General features: G+C 40.6%; 1 protein-coding gene across 2 annotated transcripts in view; it reads right to left on the bottom strand.

The window, feature by feature from the left end:
* Positions 1 to 13,715: 13,715 nt before the first annotated feature.
* Positions 13,716 to 24,035, bottom strand: part of zgc:171482 (zinc finger protein) — a 44,861-nt gene continuing 34,541 nt past the window's right edge. The window contains exons 7-8 of one of the 2 annotated variants that reach the window (XM_051422047.1): positions 19,153 to 19,254; positions 13,716 to 13,842 (exon numbers count right to left, since the gene is read on the bottom strand). In XM_051422047.1, the coding sequence (XP_051278007.1) occupies positions 13,821 to 13,842; positions 19,153 to 19,254 (124 nt within the window). In that variant the 3' untranslated portion in view covers positions 13,716 to 13,820. The remainder of the gene's footprint in view (positions 13,843 to 19,152; positions 19,255 to 24,035) is intronic. The other variant, XM_051422052.1, reaches the window with a different exon arrangement.

Raw genomic sequence — 24,035 nt, 5'->3', positions numbered from 1 at the left:
GATACACGGTGCATCCCTATAAGAGGAGATAGTTCCTGATTTGTGAACCGCTTGTGTTTAGACAATATTTAACAATTGAGAGCCTGGACTCCTTTTGTCAAATGAAATAAATCTTCATATTTATTAAAATAAGGTTTTGATTGAAAAAAAAAAAAAAGCATTGTCTCAGTACTGAAACTCAAAGCATTAATAACCCACCCCTTGCACTTTGTGCTGTACTGCACTACTACAGATTTTCCAGAAGTTCCTGTCACTGTCTCTATGTCCTCTCCACACGGTAACGATTGCTCTTGTATGAAACAGTCTCACAGGCAGCCTTTTGTCCCATAATGCCAACATGCACCTCATTAGAATAGTCCCTAAGGTAGAGCTAGGGGGAGGTGAGGAGGCTGTTTGATTGACAGCACTGGCATTCAGACTTAGGGGGTGGAGACAGTGTGTAGACAGCACAGCAAGGTCACTGTCAGGGGAGAATAAATATGGAGAGACCTGCTAGTGCTTATAAAATCTGTGGCACATACTGAACTACATCTGTCCCCACACACACACACACACACACACACACACAGAGTGGGGACCGAGGCCACAGGGTGAAGGACCATGTTGAGACAATGGTATGCAGTGTGGATGTATTGGTGACTTGTGAGTGAGTGAAATGTGTAACAGCCTTTTCTCTCAGCCACATGATCCTCAGGGGGGGTTCCCTCATAGCAAAGCATGGTAGCATAATGCCGCTGTCTCGCCACTAACCTCTGACACCTGGTCCATGCCATTACTGAGCAGCCACGGTGACAAGCCGGCACAAGGTCGTCGCATTTGAGATTTCAAATGTCTTGAGTAGCAATTCTGTGGCGTTAAATTCCAGCGTCCCTTTCAGAACATGCACAACCTTTAAGTGTGTTCTTTGTCAACATTTAAGCTGCTGTCTCTGTCAGGAGAGTTGATCACAGGCGTGAGATAACTGGGAAGGAAACTTGCTGCTAATTCTGTCCCACATTTATGCCCGCGGCTGACGAGGAGGGAGAGCGGCTAATATGATTATGGCTAATTTCTGCCAAACTGCTGGTAATGCGGCTCAGGGAGAAGATCGCGTCCAAACGAACAGACAACAAACACTCACACACAACCCGTGTCCCTCCATGCACGTGCATACACACACAACATGCAGGAAGACAGACAACTGCTGATTGAATTAAGGTAAAAATTAACTGGGAACTTTGTGAAAGTTGTGCTACCTCCCCGCAGGCGACAATCCGATTAACTTCATTAACATACCTGGCTCGAGCTTCAGTGCTGGAAAGGAAGGCATGCTGACAGAGAAATAGACAATGTATGGATGTATGTAGGGAGGGGTGGTGGTGGTGGTAGTGGTGGTGGGCAGGGGGTAAAATTGGGATGAGGCAGTAGCCAGATGGAGAGGTGAGGGAGAAGGGAGGGAGGAGGAGGTAAGGGCTGTGTTGAGTGATATCTGCAGTGTGCAGGGTGTGAAGCGTGTCATCTGTCATCTAATAGAAAACCTGTGTGTGGCCGAAACTGAAATGCGAAAACATACTTTCCTTTCCATTTGCACGCTCGCTCTCTGCTGCTATTTGTACCCACAGGGCAACCGGTCCAATCAGTAACAGTTCCTCTGCTGTCCCCGTCCATCCGTCTGCCTCTGTGTCTCTCTGTCGCTCTGTCACCTGTCACATATGCAGTTGTGATGCAATTTCCCACAAGACTGTGTTCAGAATCTTAAGTAAGCTGTGAGTGAGAAGTTGATTGGAGGCTGTGTTTGTGACAGAGTTATTTAATGCAGATTTTCAGATGGAGACGCATTTGCAAAGCCAGGGTAACGAGCCACTCATTTCGTTTTCAGATGAATGCATCTGTTTACTGCTTGTTGGCAAACAGTTATCTTTAAATGAAAGGCCTGATTGGCAAAAGATGCTCGCAATTAGTCCTTTGTGTGCTGGAAAGAGGATGTAATCACATAAACATGCTGTCGTTGATGAGCTGTTTTTACCATTGTTTTGGTATAAATGATGGTAAGAAATTGCAGTTATATTCTGTTGTCTTACAAGGGAATATAAAATCAGTCAGGCACGAGAATCAGTTCAACTTTGATGTTACTGCAGCTGTTGTTGAAGGTCGGAGTCACCTTGGTACAGCTTTGTACAGTGAGGTAGCCATAATGCCTGTAAGCTGACGTGTTCATATTTAGTCTCAGAGATCTTTTTACTTAGAAAGATGGCACCTGTCATGGAGTGCGTGTGTATGCTCATTTATCTGATGACAGGAGCGTGAATGCCAGTGCATGAACAATATGTTTACCATCCTGCAGGCTTTCATTCGTGTCAGTTGCCATTGTTTTAGAAAGAAGAAAATGTTTTACAAACTTTTCAAGGTAGTCTTGCTTGATAAAGTCATTTTCATTTGAATTAGTACACAAACAGAATCATCCTTGTTTTGGTTTGTTGTGTTGACATGCAAGAAGTGACGCTTGTGACTCACATGTGAGAACTGTCAACTGCCTTCGCACAGACGTCAAAGCGGCCGCAGATTTTAGGAATGACATCATCCACCCTTGGGATCTGAGATATATTAGCAGTCTGTTCAGACCCTTGCAGTGTTTTCATCCCACTGTGATTGTGATGACAGCCGCCCTCTGGTTTGTGACCTAAAAGATTATATATCTCTCCTCATGGGGAGCTCAACCCAGTTAACTCCCCGGCCTTTTACATTTACCAGCACAAAAGATGAGCCTGCTTACAGTGCAGTCACTTCCCACTTTTCCTCCTCTAATGAAGGCTAAGTGCGTTTTAGTGTTCTAATGGCTGTGCATTATACTCTGTCTCATCTAGTTCACTTATACAACATTGGCTGATTAAGGCCAAGAGCCATTGAAATTCTGCTTTTAAAGAGGAGAAGGGTTGTATATCGTTAGAGGGTGTTCATCCATTTCAGTGTTTAATTATTCATTTCATGCAACTTTAAGGCTTTAAACACACGAACCATATATTAAAGGGCTTCACTCTGCAAGGTTTTCCAAAAGCATATGGTAAAAGTGGTCTGCTAGGGGGGTCTGGGCCCCCCATGGACAAAATATTCTGCTTTAAAAGCCCAAATTTGGTGGTGTATGGCACATTGTAATGCCACTATTCCATCATCTACACTGATCATAATTATTGCATGCTTTAATGAGGTATATGCCTACCAGCCTACCTTATACTATATGATAGTACAGCTGAAGATGGACAGATAAGGGGGAGAGAGAGAAGGGGGGGACATGCAGCAAAGGGCCACAGGCTGGATCTAAACCCAGGCTACTGAGGTAAGCCTTGGTACATGAAGTGCATGTTCTACCAGGCGAGGTACTTGGGCAGCCTAATCAAAAAAAAAATTAAAATTAAGAGTTAATATGACGAAGTAACCGGCAGGACTTAAATTAGTCGTCGGCTGTTTGGTCAGGGCTTATGGAAAGCTCAAACACTGAGTCAGCAGTGCTCGACATTAATGCCTGTCCACTCGAGAAATGTCATCATAAAAAACAACAACAAAAAAATTTAAATTGTGTTTCTTCATGTATTGCACAGAGCAGGAACCACTCACAGTTCAAACATCTTACCTGAGAAGATTGAGATGATTGTGATGATGAGGATTGTAAGTGTACTTGTTCGAAGGTCAAGTGCCTCAAAAAGTTACTGTCTGGCCCCGGTCACTGTAATAATTTGTTTACTTACAGTCTGCTCCAGAGAATAGATTAATTGTTGCTTCAATCATAGTAAAAGAGTGACAGTGCAGTCTGTAAGCAGTAGGGACGGTAATTCATTTCTGCTGTATTGGCTCTTTGTAATTTTTTATTGAACGACACAACTGTAAGGTTAAAGTGCACACTTTGAGCTTTAATTTAATGGTGTATACGTCCACTTCAGGTAAGTAGGAATCGTTGCCCTTTTAACACAAACTCATCCAGTTTTAGAACACCAAATTTAAATGCAAGTCCTCTGTAGTGAATGATAAACACTGGCAATCATTAATATTCCATAGTTCAGTCTTAAAAACTGGTTGCTTTGGTTTTATATATAAAAATCATTCTTCACCTGAGTGTCAACTGAGTGTTTTTAATGTCAAATAGAAATTGTGTCACTGTCCTACTATTTAATATGAGAAGTCTTTGAGGATTTTGAAAAAGTGTTATATCCCAATACAACTAAGCCTTCTCTTTTTCTGCCTGACCACCCCCCTTTTCTCTCTCCTTCTCTCCCACACACAATGCTGATACATTAAAAACGCTGGTGCCTTGTTCTGTTACTGTGCACACCATTTATTTAATCTGCATTCATGATTGTAAGGTAATTTTCTGCTTAGCTGAAACTCTTAATTGAAACTGGATTTCTTGGTGTTTCTGCTCAAGAATCAGTTTTTGTCTGCTTTGTCTGACATCTTCACCACAAAGTCACCACACCCAGACAGATGTGCACTGATTTAATCTTCATTAGGTACATTAGGTAGATGTAGCATGTGTATAATTTGCACCAAGTATAGGAACACCTGGACGTCGCATCTTTACTTTGCACTTTTGACATCACCCATATGTTTCTAAAGGGATGTTTTGAAGTCGAAGCTGTGTCCCAATTTTAAGGTGCAACCTAATTCTTGCTGGACGTCTTTTCAGTTTTTAGTGTGTTGAAAATTGACAAAATTAAGTGTACTTAGAGATGTCAGTATGCATAGTTAATTTTGATTGACTCTTGAATGTGGTGTTGATTGACGCTATTCTTCCACAATGCAATTAGGACTGGAAATAGAGCAGCTGCTTGCAGCTAAAAGACTAAGACAAATTGCACTTAGTGGTGAGACAGCTCCAGAAAGATCAGAAAAAATTAAAGGCTCAAACGTTATGTCTTTCGAAAAAAATAAAAAGGTTTAATTCACAGCACCGTGATAGCTGAAGAGTGACAGGAAATGGGGAGAGAGAGGGGATGACATGCAGTAAAAGACCACAGTTTGGAGATGAACCCATAGCCAAGGACTCAGCCCTGGCACATGGGGACGCCAGCTCCACCAGGTGAGCCACCAGGGCACCCCTACTATCTTATCTATAATATCACAGTACAAATCATATCCATAACATTAACTACTCTTATGGAGTGCAGAACAAAGTTTGGTGAGGAGGCAAATGGAGGATGGAGATGCAGTGTGTCAGATCCATGACAAAGAGATGGCAAACTGGTTTGTAATTAAGGATTTAAAATTCACTCATCACTCTCGTTGATTAACAGGGCTCAGCGGGTGGAAATGCTGCTTCACCAGAAACATCTCTAAATGCACAGTAGGGTGCAGATTCTGGAGACGATTTAATAACATCTTAGTTCTGATAGTATTTTCTTAAAAAAAAACAATGGTTGATCATGCCTTCAATTGTATACGATCCGATCACTAGTCAGTAGAAAGCCTGATTTCCTCTATATACTAACTGCTAATTCATTCAACTATAAATATTAATATGTAGTATTTACTGAATAGTATATTCTGGATTTGACAGACATTCTTGCTTCCATCTTGTCTTGTCTTGTCAGGAAGTTGATGACAGAAAGCCAAATTTAGGCAAGGATGTGTAAACTAAATGCAGCTCGAGAGCAGTGTAAACAAAATGTTCCCAAACCTAGTTCTCTGAAAGTCTGTAATGTAAATAAATGTTGAATTTGTGTCTTATGAGACAAGTCAGACTTGTTACATTCATTGATAAATTTAGGTCATTGCACATAGGTTTCAGCAATAGTAGTTATTGATTCTTCACTCATTACAAATGGACATGAAGGGACGGTCGGTTGACAGAGAGACAAAGCACCTGACTAGCTGCCTGTTAGCTTTGACAACCTAATTTCAGCTGCAGACGGGCTGTCTGTGCATGTATGTGTGTGTATGTCCGCATGCTGGTTACAGATTTAGATCTCTGGTTTGGGGTACGATCCGCAGGCTGGGAGCAGGATGTTGAGATGACAGCAGTCACAGGGGGGGAAACCATCAGATGTAGCCGTCAGCTGACAGACAGAATTATTACACTGTCTGTCCCCCTCCTGAGCTGAGGCCCAGATACATACAGTATTAGGCCAAATGCTGCCTCACTGGCCCAGTTTATACATAGCCTAGTTTGGAGTGTAGGTATTGTGGGACATCCCTGTAACATTCCTACACTCTGTACCTTTTTGTTTAGTGTAAGCCAGAATGTGGCAACTACAACATGGACTAAAGGAGCAACTATATAAGGTAAATAGGGTTTTGGAAGACAGTAAATTTCAGTGTTTATTGTGTTAAATGTGAAGTTGTCTGCAGTTTGCGCAGAGGTCACATTTTATTTAAATTGAATGACTTTTACTTTGAACAAACAAGATTGATTTGTCTTTCCAGGTGGTGAAATAGATTTTAGATGGAGCGTACATCTTGTAATGAATTTTTTAGGGTGCACGCACATTGCAAACGCTATTTGCTAAAACACTCACATAAATCTCAACACAAACACACACAAATGTGCACCCGCACAGAAAATTTACATACGTACATAAATATGCTAAAAAAAACCACCTGTATGTGTAAGTGTGCACACACACTGGTGCTCGGTCAAGCGCGCACACAAATCCACCCCTCTAAATGTACGCTGGTGCAGTCAGGGGCTGAACCAGTGAATGTGTCAGATCAGAGTTTTAATTAAAGCTTCTCTGACCAGCCGGGGAGCAGGAACAGCAAAATGCTTTTTACTGGAGGAGTGTTTGGCTCTTGGCAAAGCTTCCTCATTTGAAAAGCAGCAAGCGACAGATTTGGATTACAGCAGAAGCCAAAACAATGTCTCTGCTTGACTGGAGCTACAGCCTTGTTGTCTTTAGCTTAAAACAAGGTTAAAAATACTGGAGTAATCTGTCAGGGTTACTCATGATATAATTTCATTATTATGTAACTATTGGCCTTGGTCACAAATGCAGATAGGGCACATATTTACAACAGGGGCATCCATGTAAATGCAGTATTTGACATTAGAGTTGCTATTTTACCAAGCTTTAATGTGTCATTTGATCTTGAACTGTAAACTTGTATGAATAACTCAAACCATTGGGTCTACTGTTGAACCATATTCTTTTGCACAAGTAGTTTCAGCTCTTTTAGGATTTAAATTTTGTTTAAAATTGTGATAATGTGACTAATACTGGTTTTAAAACTGTCGACATAGCTCTAGGCATGGCAATGTTGGTCAGTCGGTTCATCACATTGGTCCAGAATAAAATGTCTTATCTTTTGGATGGATGTTAGCATTGTCATTTTGAGCATGTTAGAATAACATTTAGTCCAAAGCCGTGCAGAGCTGCTGGCATAGCTATAGAATCTTGGTCTTGTATTGTTATACAGATTGACACTGGAAACAAAGTTTTTCATAAAAATAATTTAATACAAATGTAATTTAATTTCAATAAATTAAAAATGTACATTTAGTCAGGAAATTAAGATTAATGTTTTTGCAGTGCTGCTAATTTTTGAAGGTCATAGCATAATAATGCTATTGATAAATAAAAATACCCAACTTAACTTTTATGACTAATCATTAATTTTGTCTGCGGAAAAACAACAGAAAAATAAACTTATCATCCAATATAGTTTGTGTATTCTTTTCAAACCAATTTACCCAGCCTCTCACATTCCCATAACCCCATAACTCTGTTTCCCCACCTAACCAACAGGTTGACCACCCCACCCTTTCAGTATTTAAAGTAATTAATAAAAAAAGCTGTCCTTACAACTTGGAACCCAGTCATTTCCAAACTATGAGGAGTTTTGTAAGGATGTTGTCAGTAGGATCCGAAAATGCACTCAACCCAATGATGGGACCAAACATTCAGTTACATAAGGTCTAAAAGGTAACAACAGTGATCCAGGATTGTACATTTGGTTCGCTCTGTCTCTCTCTGTGCATGCATGGTTTGGTCCTTCTCACCTGGTCCAGCTGCCTTGACCTTTTAAAAGGACAGTTAATATGTGCCCGGTCTAAGGTCAGCCTGTAACCGTGCAAGAATAAATCAACCTGGACACGTCCCGTATCTCTGCAGATATGCTAGATTGCTGCTATCTAACATCCCATCTCTGTCTTCAAGAATTAGCCCCACTAGTACTTTGGTGTTGATGCAGATGCATTCAGTGCTGTGTGCTGCATATGTGTCTAGCTGCGTCACCCGCCAGACTGTGATCCACTGTCTAAAATGCCAGCAGAGGCTGTGGGGCTGAATATTGTGATGGCGACAATGATTTTTGACAGGGATGCTCTTACAGGGTCGACAATGAACAGCCTGCTGCATTGAGCAGAGCGGCGGAGTGGAAATCTGTTTCTGTTGGGCAGTCTGGGGTCACATCACAGTCTGCTGACAGAAACAGCCATTCAGGAGCATACAAACACAACATGTGACAGGTGAAGTGAGAGAAGCCTAAACTATTTAAAATCTGTCGTCTTTGCTTTGTGGAAAGGTTTATTCAGAAGTGCAGGTTAAATGGCTCTAATCTAATTTTTGTGTATTTATGTGACGAGACAAAAAGAACAATCCTTGTGTGCTCGTTGTCTGTCCTTGTTCTTTGTGATTATCGTAAGAGGTTTTTATAAATTAATATCACTCTCTCTACACCTACACCATGAGAGTAACCTTTTCCAGCAGACATGCGTTGTTATTACTAAATGAAAGTACAATTGAATCAAAGAGAAGTTCAGAAATTTTTACAGCTCCTTTCTCCCCTGAAAGCCATTCTTGTTTGTTCATTTACCAGTTGCCAGGACGGTTGAGTCAGTGTTTACAATTGCTTCACACTAATAAAGAGACAGTACTGTACAGTAATGAAATCGTCACTCCGCTGTCTTCTCTGGAAGAGATTTTGCTTTGCGCAACCCCTTTTGCCTCATATGTCCTTTTTAAAATGTCAACTGAAGACGTATCCCCATCTTGACATTTTCAACAAATGCTTCTCATAATGATGTAGTGTACGGGGTCAGACAGAGGAAACTGTAACTCCCAATCTACTTGTTCTCTGGGTACCATTACTGTGACTCACTGATCTGTCATGTGGTGTAGAACGATTACACAATCAATTACCACGGCTAATTCAGTGTAAACTCTAGAGTCTACAGTGTGAGGCAGAGGCACGCTAACCTTTCAGACGAAGGAGTTCAAGAAACCGAGCTGTGAGCTGCATCTACAGTTGAGAGATTTCCTTTGCAGAAACACGACCTAGCTGAACATGGGGTTACAGTGATAGGGTCATGAATATAAATGAGCCAAGATAACATGCCCTTCTGTGGGCTAAGTGAAGTGGTGGCCCAGTATTCTCACACCCACTGACTTATGGGACATAGAGGTTGGATGGCACAGTGGAAATGACATAATACCAGCTTTAATGTTTTATTTAGCTCATCTCCTGTTGACTACAGTGGGCCATTAAGAGCCCTCAGCATCTTCCTTTCGCACTGATTTTCTTTCCCTCCTGTCGCGTTCTGTTCTCTCTCTTTCACTTGTTTTTTCATGAATTTACTGCACTGCTCTTTGTAAATGATGAGTTTGGTTTCCATCTAAGGAAATTAGAAGAATGATGATAAACATTTAGCTCCTTTTGTGGAGATATCTTGCAGCCCAGTCTTACTGCACTCATGTTGAATGTCGGTGGGTTATTATTTCTAATTTATTTTAACAAGATTTTAAGGAAAGCATGCGTGTGGTTTTGTCTTAGCATACCCCAAACTTTCCGCCTCTCTCTTTCCTCATCTAGCAGGAACAGCAATGTTACTATGGAAACTTTGTTGAGAGAACTAAGCTTTGAAGCTAATTACTTGATCAGAACAAATAGTCTGTGTTCTTTTTTTTTTTATCTCCCACTATTTTCATCTGCTTTTCTGCTTTTTTTTTTTCACTGAACAAAACGCACAGTTCAGATCATACCTCCTGTGCTTTTCACATTTCATGTGCTTCCTACTTTTCTGTATGAATTAATGATGAGTTGTCACCATGGTGAAAGTCTACATTACGTGTGTGTATAGGACACTCGAGTGCTCCGACAGGAACAAGAACATCTGCTAAGTCCTTATGAGATGAGAATCTGTGCTTTGGGGTTATGAAGGTGACTGGGAGTGCCCACAGCAGTGGACATAAATAAAAATCAGATATTTTGTGTGCTGTACATTCGAGCATGAATGATGCACCAGCATAGTATATATTACAAATTTTAGCTTGTTACAGATATATTTGTACCGCCATGTATGAAATTGTCACTTGAATTCCCATAGGTCATTTTGAAACTGAATCATCATTACATAATTTGTCCACCAGAAAACACAGAGTAATGTCCTGCTCAGAAGGCTCCTATCTTTAATAAAATACAAGAAATTAAGGGTTTCCCACAGGAAATGTGTTGTTTGTGTTTCCTCCAAGCTGCAAGAATTTAGAAGATTTTCTTTTTCCCTAAGATGGCGTTGTGCTGCTCTGATAAATTACTGCAAATGTATGATGTAATCGATCAATCTTTGTCACCTTTGGAGCTCATTCAGACAAATCCTGCTGCATCTTGTCTTGTTATCAATTTAGCTACAAGATGACGGTTTAAACAGTCCCCTCGGTCACTGAATACTTGTACATGTCATTTGTCAAGTATTGCCTCAGCTTGTTTTTCTTCAAACTTTGTATTAAATTTCATAAAACTGTAATCATTTCTTCCTCTATTTGCATGTGCTGTGGGAAACCCTGTATTCCTAAATAACCGAATTATGGTACTCTCAAGTATCGAAATCTGGTTCATTTTTCATAAAAGTTTGATTTGGCAGCATGAACATGTCCACATTTTGTACTGTTGGTCCACCTTATTACTCATCTGTCTCATTCAAAACTACAAATATTCATTGGTATCTGTGAATTTCTGTATCTCATATTCTGCATTTCATATCTTTTGTTCATGTTCGGTATAAAACTAAACCTTTGGCTGAGGTGCTGCATGACAGTTTGTGTAAGAAAGCATACTGTTTGAGAAAGGAAATGAGAACGTGACAGAGAAAATAAAAGTAAAAAGAGATTAATTAGTAAGTAGTAATTTAAATATTATTGTGTGCGTGATACTGAAAACTCAAGGTTGTGCATGTGTGGTAACAGATAGTCGCTGCCAGTAAAAGCAATTTTCACACATCAACATGGTGCAAACAAACAGAAAAAGAAAAACACAGGTCTGGCTTTTGCAAGAGAAAATAGATATAGTTGTCATCTTCATTGTATTCATCATCAGGTGTTTTACAAATGTGCTCACAGTACACAGCTCACAGCGAGTCTCCCACTGCCAGCGCAGTTGACAGCTTCACATACACAGACACCCACCTGTAAGCATCATATCACAGAATTCCTACCAATAGATTCATCTCTGTCATATATTATGTAACATCTGCTAAAATATGTGACTCACGGCACAGTCATCATCTACACGGACTGTGATGTCAGCACACACAGACTCCGCCCATATTGTGAATACACCAGTGCTGGAGAGAAAGGAGTCAGTGTAAATGGCATCAAAACAGTCATGATGCACAACAAAAATGCCAAATGACTTCTTGTTTTTGTGTTTTTCTTATGGCGTTGCCGACAACCGGTCATTTCAGACGTCATGTTAAAATCCAACAGTTTGTGGTCCTGCATCGTCGTTTTGACTGTTTTTGAATCCACAGGCAAAACAGTCACATATCAGATTTTTATCTGAGGGGGGCGGTGATTGTGGTTGTCTTTATGAAAACGGCTGTTTTCAAAATCCCTCTTTGAGTACGATCACTCACTGTCTTCCATACGCTGGATTTTGGTCCATCATCACCAGCTCCCTCAGCTCAGGATGACTTTATTTTCACTGATTGTTATCCATTCAAAAACATTACCCACCAAAATATAGTTTGTTCTCATTTCAGTTCCAACATATTTGTATTTTTCAATAATATCCTGAAGAAACACATTTTGCGTATCACCCTGTAGCTCATTGCAGATAAACACTATGAATACAAAACTCTTGTACTTATTAAAACACAAACTTCACTTATTTACACAAACCACTTTTTTTTGCTTCATTAAACTATTTCACTTCAAACCCACATTGTATGGTTGTTAATATTACAGTGCATAAAACCATTACTCATCCATATGTCTGCAGAAGAAAAACAAATTTTAATCAGGTCATTCTTAGTTCACTCTCTTCACCATGAAATCAACAAAGCACAAAATAAAAACATTTTTTAATGTGTTTACACAGAAACAAAAACAGAGCTCGAACCAACAAGAACTAACAGAGGACAGCTTAGCATTGAGTGCTGTTGTTTTCGGTCTTTTCCCCAGCTCACAGAGAAATGCTGCCCAGGGCCGATCTCAGTGCCAGCACAGGAAAGTGGAGCGTGTCTTCTCTTAGCTCAATCTTATGATGCTACAAACCATTGTTGAAACTCACTTTACAGACACTCAGAAGACACTACAGATGAGGGGTGTTCTACAGCGGTGACTGGTCTAATTTCTAGGTATCAAAAGGCTTTAAGTTTTTGAATGTTGAAATGAAGCCAGTTCAGTACTAAAAGGTGATCCTTTTTGTTCAGGTACAAGCATGTGCAGTAATGCATTACGAAGCTATCACTAGAAAGCAGCGCTATTGCCAAAACGCGCAAGCAATAGGTTTCAAAAAGGCAAGTGAATGCAACGTTTTACATTTTGCATGCATTGAATTACATCCCAGTTGTATTGTACATTGGCTGCTACATGGACTGGGAAGTTTTTTTCTCTGGTCATAGCAACAGAAAAATAAAAAAACTATTATCTACATGTCACCCATCTCAACAGAGAAGAGAATTTTGTCACCTCCGGACTGCATCTGACATCAGTATTCAGTGCTGTGGGAATGTTTTCAACAGTAGATGATTCACAAACTTGCACGGACCCTCACTTCAGAGCAAGAGTTAAAAAAGTCTTTGTGCTGCTTTTCTCCACTGCCTTCTCTACTGTAATCATGCCACATCTCTACGTTTTTGATTATATGGAATATATGGAAAGATGGGTTCCAAAATGACACATCATCCACCATTTGAAGAAAACTGACACCAATCCACTACATTTATAGACAACACAAGATTCAAACCAAAATAACTTTTTTTTTAAATTTATGGAAATTCATGCAATCTGTAATGACTGAGGTTGTTGGGAGTTTTCTAATCCTTGGATTTGAAAGTCTGGGCCTGAGTAGGTCTCAAGTAGTCTGAAAGTGAGCCATGCATGTTCCACCATCAGCGTCACTATATGAAATGCATGTAGAAACAGACCATTTAGACTTGAATCAATGTCAGAGCACTTGGGGGACGGCTAGTTATTATTACTGCTGCTCTATGACGATCATTGTATTGTTGTTATTACCACTCTGGGCAACGCACTGACATCAGTTCATTTTTAGGATTGTGGTTCACACACGAGTTATATGGCAATACGCAGCCGCAAGTCTTCTGACGGCTGTTGGTGTCAAGAACTCATATCAAACACTTAGGTGCTGAATAAATCTCAGATATATTTTTAGATCAAAGATAGAAATAAACACACTCGCAATGACCCACGCATACATACTGCAGATGCTTGCGTGGGTGCCCATGACACCCATACACACGCACACATAACCACACACACACACAGACACAAACACGCACTCTGAAGTTACTCTGCACTACTTTCTCATACTCTGTAGTTTCAAGTCCTCTTTTCTGAAGTTGTTTATTCCAGTAATCTCTTCTTCTTTCCAGAGTGACCTGTCTCTGTCGTGGCTTACTGCTGGTGTTGCTTCAGGCTGGAAAAACAAAAAACAAAGGAAAGAATTTGTTAGTCTTGTTTTGTCTTTGACACAGGCAGATCCGACAAGACAGGCCTCTTTAACCACGGGGAACATCAAGCCCACCGGAGAAAAGATATTCTGTTTCTGCCATGCTCGGCCCCCCAGGAGGTAATTTCATTTACCTATAAATCTATGTCTCATGTCATTCTTAATACAGCATATATAGCTACATAAACAAAGTTCTCATTTGTAATGTATCAAGACAAATGTGCGGAGATGTAACATTGCAACACTGCATTGCTTTTATTCCTCTGCTGCACTGACAAGAATTTCCTTTTACCAGGAATGACAGCTCTACTTTATGTGAAGCATTAACCAATAATCCTGTTTCACAATCTTCTCATAATTACAGCCGTCTATAATGCCCTCTATCTGGCTGTTCCCCAAATTAAAACAAAGGAGGAAGATAGGAGCATAAACCCTCATGTTTAAAGTGCAATAATTACTGTGGATTTGGTCTTTATCTTGAGCTGCTGATTGTTTTTCATGATGACAGGCGCTGCGGCTGCATTCTGTAGCTTTATCGCCATGAAACAAAGCAAACTCCAGAGGCAAACACGCCACATTTAATTAAAAGAAAGAGATACGTTGGTTTGAAGCTCATGCGAAGCAACACCCACCTTATCGAGTAAGCATTTTTTTGTTAAATTTATTTGCCCCTCACCACCCCCCATAGGAAGGTGGAGTTAAAGGCAGTGAAGTCTTCAGTAATCCCGTGGCTGATATTTGGAAAGTATAACTGAAATGACAATACCAAATTAGCATTCAGAGCTGGTCTCAGTTATTCAATTGTCTGAGTGTCACAACAGAAAGTAATACAATATCTCTTTCATCTCTCATCTCGCTTTTTGTATAATTGTTTCTCTTGTTTAGCTTTTTGACTTAGTTTCATGGTTTTTCTTTTGAAACGTTTTCGCCTCAGTCTGACTTTAGCCCCATCTGCATTTGTTCAGAGAGAGAAACACAATCAGACACGCGTAACGGGAGAATAAGATGTTTGTCTCAATACACCGCCATTGCTCTGAGCATGAAATGAAAACATGTCCCTCCCAAACAGCACAACAAATTCCACCATTTTCATCAAAGTCCTTGTTAAAATGCCACTCCTCCACCGTGTCCTAATTGGAGTGTTCACACACACACACACACACACACACACACACACACACACACACACACACACACACACACACACACACACACACACACACACACACATACTTTCAACGCTGAGATGGAGAGAGAAAGAGGGAGGGAGGCACAGGCACCCTAGCTGTCAGCACCTATCCTGGTAATGGCTGTTAAAGCAGTGGCCTCTACACCCTGTCTGCTCTGTCGGGACTCATCCAGCACTTTGGACTCTCTGAGCAGTGGGAGGGCACGACTGTGGTTGCCTGTATTGTTGTTTGGGAGGGGACAGGTAGCAGTGAGGAGGAATAAAGGGGAAGCGCAACAAGAGCAGAGGAGCAGCATGAAAATGGTGTGGGGCAGAAAGAAGGTTCCAGGCAACCAGGGGGAGCTGCATGACAGATAGAAAGAAAGCAAGAAGTCTGTCCACCAGTTGTATCCGAATTATTAGTACATCCTTCATACTTTAATGTAGTTAGTGTATGAATACATACTATTGGTGCAAAATCCAGAATGTGGGTTTTTGGAATGTATTTCCCATGCAAGGTTGCAATTATAAGTAATAAGTCATTTATTTAGTTTTGTCCAGAGGTTCCTATTGTTTTGTGGCCTCTTAAAATGAAGCTCTTACTACTCGCGACCCTTCGTGAGAAGTGATGACTTCAGTGTCGGCATGAATTATGAGTGCTAGGGCTGCAACTGACGATTACTTTCGTTATCAGTCTATTACTTTTACAAATAATCGTTGAGTCTGTAACATAGTGACAAAAGCCCATCACAGAGTTCCAGAGCAAAGAAGAGTTCAAATTGCTTTTTTGACCAACCTGCAGTTCAAAACCAGATGATATTCAGTGTACAATGGTATAAAATTGAGAAAATCAGCAAACTTGGCATGGTTGAGAAGCTCAAAATAAAACACTGTAGTTTTCTCTTTATTATCTATTAGAAAAATCATATCAGATAGGTCTTGGGACCCCAGGTCTAGTCTATAAAATGTAAAAAATAGTCTAAAACGCCCAGGAGGATGTCTTCAGATTCCTTGTTTGGATCAACAAACAGCCAAAAATTCGAGTTACAATGAAATAAAACAGGAAATGCAGCAAATCTTCACATTCTTAAGCTTGAACCATCAAATGTCAGGGAGTTTCCCTTCAAAACACACTGACTAGGTAGAGTAGATTTCTGTCAGTCGGCTAATCAATTAATTTCAAGAGTTTCAGGACTTAAAAAGCAGAGAGGAGGCTGTATAATGCCAGAAGAAGAAATGTGTTGCTTTAGATTTAGCTCTAAAGCTGTTCAAAAACATACATTTCCTCCCACTGTTATCTGTCATATAGTTTTCACCTGATTGGGCTTTTTCTTTGGGAACAACATGGTACAAATACTCAGAGCATCGGCTGCATACCCAATATTTTCTATTTTTCATGCATGGAAATGGATTCCTTTCACATACAGTACTTTTCACATACATTTGTTCACTAGCACTGCACAAACATCCTCATACATATGAATATTATTAGTATTTGGATGCAGTTAGTGTCTGAGCAAGGAGATACAAGGTGAGGAATAGTAGAACGACGGCAGGAAGGGTGACAGAGCCAAAGAAAGTGGAAAGTAGAAGGTGAGGCAGGGGGTGGGGTAAAAAACAGGTCATGGTCTGCAAGTGAAGGGGGTTGTTAATAGACTAATCCAATAATCTCTCTCATGGCCACATGTGGGATGTGAGATATATGAGAATGAGAATGTGAGAGAGAGAGGGCAGAGAGAGTGCATGTGCCTCTGTCCAAGGGAAGTGTTTGTGAGGATGTGAAGGTCACCTTGACATGCTGTGTGTGTGTGTGTGTGTGTGTGTGTGTGTGTGTGTGTGTGTGTGTGTGTGTGTGTTCCAGGTAAACGCGGTCCTGCAGTGGCAGTTGCTAAGGGAGCGGAGCTGTGAGTCATGATTCAGGCATGACCCCTCCCACCCCCCCACCTTATTACCATCACAGACAGTGGAGCTCAGGGCAGCCAGGGTGTGTGTGTGTGTGTGTGTGTGTACACAGACCGTGTGTATGTGCGATTTTTTGGACGGAAGGGGTGATGTGTTTTGGACGGAAGGTGCCTTTGGGGGAGATGAGGAGAGCCTAAGGCCAAAGCCTGCATGTGTTTGTGTGTGTTCAAGTGTGACAGAGGAGGCATGTGAGAGGATAGCTCACAAGCGTCAGTCCTGAATTAACCTTTCACCTTGCCTCAAGCAGGGAGAGGATACGCACACACACACAGAACATGACACACACACATACATGCAGCAAGCTGGCCCTATTAGCAGGTCGATAGCTCAACCATTTGCATTCAGAGTTCCTTTACACTAAGCACTGTAATCTCTCACAGTCGTTGCCACCCTCCCTCTCTGTGCCTTTCCCCTCTTGAATGTGCATTAGTTTGTTTGTAGTTTGTGTGTATGTGTCCCCTGTGATACTGATGCTGAGTAATTACCAGGGTGAGTAGGCTAAATGGATTGTCCCCGACCTGACCACCATACCCTTGGGGCCTGCGTTAACATCAGCATCAACATCACACACATACACAAGCACACGCTACGCACATAAACGGACATTAAGGCAGGACAGAGGTCGGAATTGTATAACGAAAAAACACCCAGAAAGCAAAGGATTGCCTAGTGAGTGATATGAATAATATTATACGGGTAGTTAAAGCAGTGCAGGGTCATTGGTCAAAGACTCAACACTGCTGACAGTTCCCATCAAGTACACTGCGCTTTACTGGTTGCTTTGTTTGCTCTTGTGGACTCCAAGGGGCTAATTAGTGCTCATTCTTGTTTTATTCAGTTTTTATTTTAATGTATCTATACTTAAACAAAAACTTTTTAGGTTGCATAAAAGCCACGATAGCCTCCAGGATTTTCTGTACTTTGACAATGAGCTCTGTGACAGCACTTTTTCTGGTTCAGACTGCTGGGTATTGCTAATAGGAACAATGTTGGACCAGACAGAGAAGGATCTATATAGTAGAGCCTGACTGATAAATCAGCAAGCCAATAAGCAGATATTATTGGCATTAATGCTGGCAGATTTACAAAAAGCATTTGCAGTACATAAATGTTTTATAGACCCAGTAAGGGTTTAAAAAACAAAAAACAAACTCTAAGTCACTTTAAGGTTGCTGCTACTGTAATTTTTAATAATGACGATTTTGTTGAGCCCCTCACATGTCCTTGTAACAACTCTTTAATAACCAAATTTGAAGGATTCCTATCTTGTTTATTATGTATACAACAAATATTACTTACATAGTAATGTAAGTAGAATAACGAGAGGTTAAAAAATACATAAAATTAAATACAAACGTGACATTACGCATGAACTTGCAGGTGTATTGTACTGTTGATGGCCTCCGTGGAAACAAAAACGACAATATTGCAGAATAAAACTAAACTTAAAACTAAACTTTTCATGAGGAAGTTGCTGCATACACCAGCACATCTGAACTGTGCTTCTCTAAAGAAAGTTGGCCAACTCCTGCTTCTACACTCTGTTTTGGAAATGGCCTTCTAGTTTACCCCTTATTACCTACTGTATGAGTGCTGGCATACCGTCACCGCTGGGAACAGTCTGCTATCATCAGAATACTTGCCAGATTCTTACACAGCTGTAGGGCTCTGCTCCTGTCTGCTGATGGCCGTATGTTCAATCTTTAATTTTTTACATTTTTTAATGGTACAGGAACTAACATGGGAATTTAATGTTCATCTTTCTGGATCAGTTCTGTCTGCTGCCCACTTGTGTCCCTGTATGCTGGCCAGCTAAGTGCATTGACTTAATTGCAACATACTGTAAACTGTGAAAATGTTCTGCCAAGTTTATTTAGTTATATCTCTGCTGTTATCTGCCTGTACCGGTCCAATTACAGATGCCAGTCTGGAGCGACTGCGTGGAGTTTGCAGCGTTTCAAATGACCTGCAGCTCACTGTGTATGAAGCAGATGCATGGTACAGATAAAGAGAGCTGGCAGATAGATCCATCCAGCTGTTTAAAGAATAGAGAAATCTGTTGTTTTATGATGACACATTCCTAATGCCGAACATCACACACACACCTACACACTCATAAACACACAAATAGACGTAGATACACATACACAGTTTTCATGGATGTTTCTTCGGTGAGAGCTAATCCCCTGCCGCTGTCAGCCGTGCTTTCGTCTCCTCCGGAAAGCTCCTTACACAAGCCAAAGCTCATCCTGAGTGTAAAAGAACACACACACGACCCACAAAAATACACATATACACGCACACTCACTCGAAGTTAGGGTGGAAGATCTCGCGCCACTTTGGCAAAGCCTTGTGCACCCTGTAAACAACCTAGAGATATGAATGAAACAATCTCAGTAGCCTCTTTTTCCATTAGTACTCACACACGTTTCTACATTTACACACATGCACACACATTGCTATACAGAAATATATAAAACACATTTGTGCAGCGCAACACTCCATAATCAGACAGCTTGTTCTTAAAAGGAGGAAGACTGCGTTAAAAACGTTTGTACTCATGCCATATGTCGCAAAAAATAAACCAACACTAATGCGCACAAACACACACACACACACACACACACACACACACACACACACACACAAGCACACAGCCCTCATTCATGGTCCCTTATGTCCTCCTATTTCTAAGCATGCTATGCCTTAGAGGTTGTCTAGTCTCATATTTGTGCTGCAGCCAAAGCGGTCGTGTGTGTGCGTATGTCTACACTCCCATGTCAGCAGAGAAGTGACACTTCTTCACAATGTGCTGCACAATACAATGTGACAGGGACATTATTTTCTATCATATCATGCCCCCATACTACTCTGTTATAAAGGCTAAAATGTAGGAATGGTTTGTGTATGTGAGTGAGAGAGACATAAAGACCTAAAGCGGTTTCTAACACATACTGATGTAGCAGTATTGTGTTTCACCTGAGTGACAGGGTGAAGGCTGAGGAAGTGAGGTCGATGAGGTAGAACCTTCGGTCTTGTTCTGTGTTTCCCAGAGGATCAATACAGCAGTGCAACAGAGCTGGCAAGACTTATTTCCAGAACCAGTGTTCACTCTCACAAGACTTCAGTGCGCTTTTGCAATAAGTCTGCAAGGGCTCCAGGCTGTCGCGCTGTAAAATCGCTCGCGCTTTGAGGGCTCTCTCGTGGACTTTTCACACTTTATGCACACTATAACTCTGCTTAGGGGAATAAAAAAAGAGAATTTTCAAATATAATTTGGTCAAACAAAATTGATTCTTCTGTTAAATGACATATAAACATAGAAAACTACTCGCATCATTAGCCACAGAAATGCTTCAGCCCCCGAATGTCATGAACTGCTCTTTCTTTCCCAATATACTATAAAAGTATCATTATTTGTGGTTTATATTTTAAAAAAATATTAAGAATACTTTTAAAAATTTGTGAAAATTAGATCAAAAAAACGATAATACAAACATCTTGGTAAAAATGGGTTTTAGAATTAAATTAAACTGTACTCTTGTTGACTATAAACTACTGGTTTACTGTAACTACTTTAGGATGTGTAGCGACATACAATCTCTGTAAATGAGTTTACACCAATTTGCTCCTTTTTAAAAACTCTAGATGAAAATGTGTTTGAACTTTAGAAATTTGAGTTACAGAAAAAGTCTAGGAGTAGACACTGAGCGGAGTTATTTTCCTACTTGACTACTGTCTCACAATCATCTCTCTTTTCAGAGAACACATTTGATAATCCATCTTTTTTTAGCCACGGGGACATCATGAGATCCCTTACACAAACGTCTCATGAAAACGTCACCAAACACTAATTGTGCTACACAATGTCCGTATTATATCCTCTCCTTACGTTGACAACCCTGTGAACAATCCTGAGTAAATTCCACTGCTCTGAATTAAGACTGACTCCCAGCTCTGCACACTTCTCTACCAAACTTCCTCTACTTCAGACCACTTCCAGTAAGCCTGTCTGATAAGGTGGATGAGGTACTTTCTCCCCTTCTATCCAGTGACCTATCAGTACTACCTCAGTAAATCTGGCTTGTACCTCTCTCTCATTCTGTCTGTCACTGCCCTCTGCCCGTTGATGCCCTGTCAGTCCACCCTGTCCATCCAAAGCAGTAAAGCCCTGCAGCTGTCCACACTGGGTTCACCTCGATGTAAACTCCAAATCTGCTCCTTATCACTCTGGATCCACCTTTCAGTTCAATGTAAGGAGATTTTTGCTGAAATAATTTTTTCCTGGTCTTTGCACCTGTCTGTCTCCATCCTATTTCAGTCTGTATTTCTCAATTTCTCCATGTCCATCTTTCTCTTCCTTAACAATTGTATCTCTATGTCCTTTTTTTATTTCTTTCACTGCTGTCTCAAACATGATTTGTCTTACTGTCTCTGTGCATCTCTCCTCCCATCTGTCTCTCTGTGTCTGTGGTGCATATACAGTCTCTCTTGTGTCTATTAGTCTTGCTCACTCTCTCTTTCTCTCTCATAAACACGACTCTTTTAGTGTGTCTGGCCTCTTTTCCGCTTTATGACGGTAAAACTGACAGGAGAGAGTTATGAGCCGCCATTTTTCAATGATTTACAGCCTCTATGCAGAGATATTATACATCTCAACAATCACACTTTTTAGGAGTTTAGCTGACACTCTTCTCCAGGCTGGAGAAAAGAAAGAGCTGTATGAGGTGTTAGTATCTTGCTTCGTGGCATGGAGTAGTTAATGGCCTTCTGCAAACATCAATTCTGTGACCATTTTATCTCATACCAAAACAAAATAAAACATTTTCCTTCCACTCAACAACATCTCTTTCCAGATATAATGATGCTGTTACTTATGATAATTCTCAAACCTTTTCCACAGCTCCGAAAATCACACTAAAGCTCTCTTTACTCACCCAATTGGCTGAATTTTCTTCTTGTTTTATATACAATAACTCTGAAACTATACAACTGCGTGTCTTATTATAATGAAAGCTTATGCAGAGTACTACAAGTACAGACAGGAATAAAGTGTGATAATTATAACTAGTGTCCATTCCGGCCTGACCCGGCAATTATTATTTATCCTCTGTAGGGGACATGACACTATGCATGCAGTCTATTTGAGTCCTAATGTCCTGTGAAGAGAACATCATGGGCTTCCTAGTGATGTAACACAAATGGGGGTGCGGCCAACAGTAGTTTGGGTAGTAAGGGAGACAAGTGATGAAATGTATAAAGATATAGGTTGTTTAATTAAGGATGTTGTTATTTATTTATGAGCATCTTAACTATATTAAGATTTTTATGTTAATTTTAAGTTTTTCAAGATACACATTTTAACCCATGTCCATTGTGGTGGCCAGTGGGACTTTTTTCAACCATTTTCCATACTTAAGGAAACACTTAAAGTGAGGCAGAAAAGATTTTGCTCTATGTGACTGCACAATCAGCCTATATTCAATGTCAAACTGCTCAGAGAAGTGGACTGTCTGCACCATCCTGCATTTCTTTGATCTGGCTGCCACAAGAGACCGCTGGGCCTTTTTGTGGAAAAGACTGACCTGATGTCCGCTACAAAGGACATGTTGTAAAAATAAAATGAAAAAAACTTTTGAGACAATGAACTTACATCCCAGTTACCTAAACTGTAAAAAAGCGAGTACCAGATATAGCACACACTGTAAAGTCTATGTCTAATCTACTCTTTAAAGTCACCAGAGGATATAAGCATTTGGAATTTACCCTTGGCTAAAAGAAAATCTATCCGATTATTTATTTTTCAATTTTTGTCTTATCCTCCTTCCCTCTCTGCCTTTCTCATTCTTGTTATTGCCGTTGTTTTTCTCACTACACCCACCACTCTCTAAGAGTTAACTTGTTTGCAGAAGTTTGGTGTGTGCAGCCCAGACGAGTTATGCTCTAGGGTGGATAAATACAGACATTTCAGCTGAAGTGCCTCAACTCTCTAAAAGAGGAAAGAAGAAACAGCCGCAACAACAAAGTTATATCCTCAAGCAACCTTTTATCTGACAAATACTCCATTCATAACACACTTAATTTCCCTTACATTGCTTTAAATGCAAAGAGACACATACATGTACACACACACGCGCAGGCACACCACTATACCGCCTAGAGCCATGCTTACAGCCATCTCATGGTAGATGCATGAAATGTAACTGTTCCATATCAAGCTCTTTTCCTGCTGGTGGATATTATTTCCCTCACATGGGCTGCGATTGCATTTTGTAAAATCAGTAATGAAAATGACCAAACCTCATTGTGCGATTGTCATTCTTTATAATAAATAACCCTGTTTCCATCACGCTGCCTCAGTCTGCTCCACATCTCTTTACATGGCTTATATGTGCATTATAAATCATTTTCATCCACTGAATGTCGGCTGTGCCATTTCACTCACCAGATATTTAAAATTTGAAAGCCCCTACACATTCAACACATTAAAATACAAACAGTATGTAGTGTAATTTGCAAGTGGTGCTGCCCAGTGGAACTGTCAGTGTTTTCACTCGTATATGAAAGTATAGGTTGTGCAGTTGATTGCGGGACAGATTTTTATCACTGTAGCTTTATTTTTTTATGTGGATGCACACTGGCAGACATCGACAGTAGCGTGACATATGCATCACCTCTATAGGACTGGAAAGGGATTGTGCTTCACTTCAAAAGTGTTTATATGTGTCTTGAGATGGCCACACTCGCAGGCAAATACCCTGTCGTCATAACCTCCCCCTGACTGCATTACACTGCCTCCATTATCTCTCACTGAGAGTGCTTATGTCTTTGTGTGTCTTTATCGTCTCAGTTCAATGAATTATACAAGTGGGGATAAGGGTGCATGTTTTTCCGGACAGTCTTTCCTCAAAGGTATTCATGGTGTTGCTTCATGTGGCATGAAGTGGGGATGCTGGATTGCCTGTTTTGGAATCGTAAACACTGTCTCTCTTTCTCAGGATTTGACTATATCCTTTCATCCATCCATCCA

Source organism: Dicentrarchus labrax, unplaced genomic scaffold (assembly GCF_905237075.1).
Source record: "Dicentrarchus labrax unplaced genomic scaffold, dlabrax2021, whole genome shotgun sequence".
Lineage (NCBI taxonomy): Eukaryota > Metazoa > Chordata > Actinopteri > Moronidae > Dicentrarchus > Dicentrarchus labrax.
Note: the sequence above shows the minus strand (reverse complement) of the source record. Positions and strands in the feature narration are given on the sequence as shown.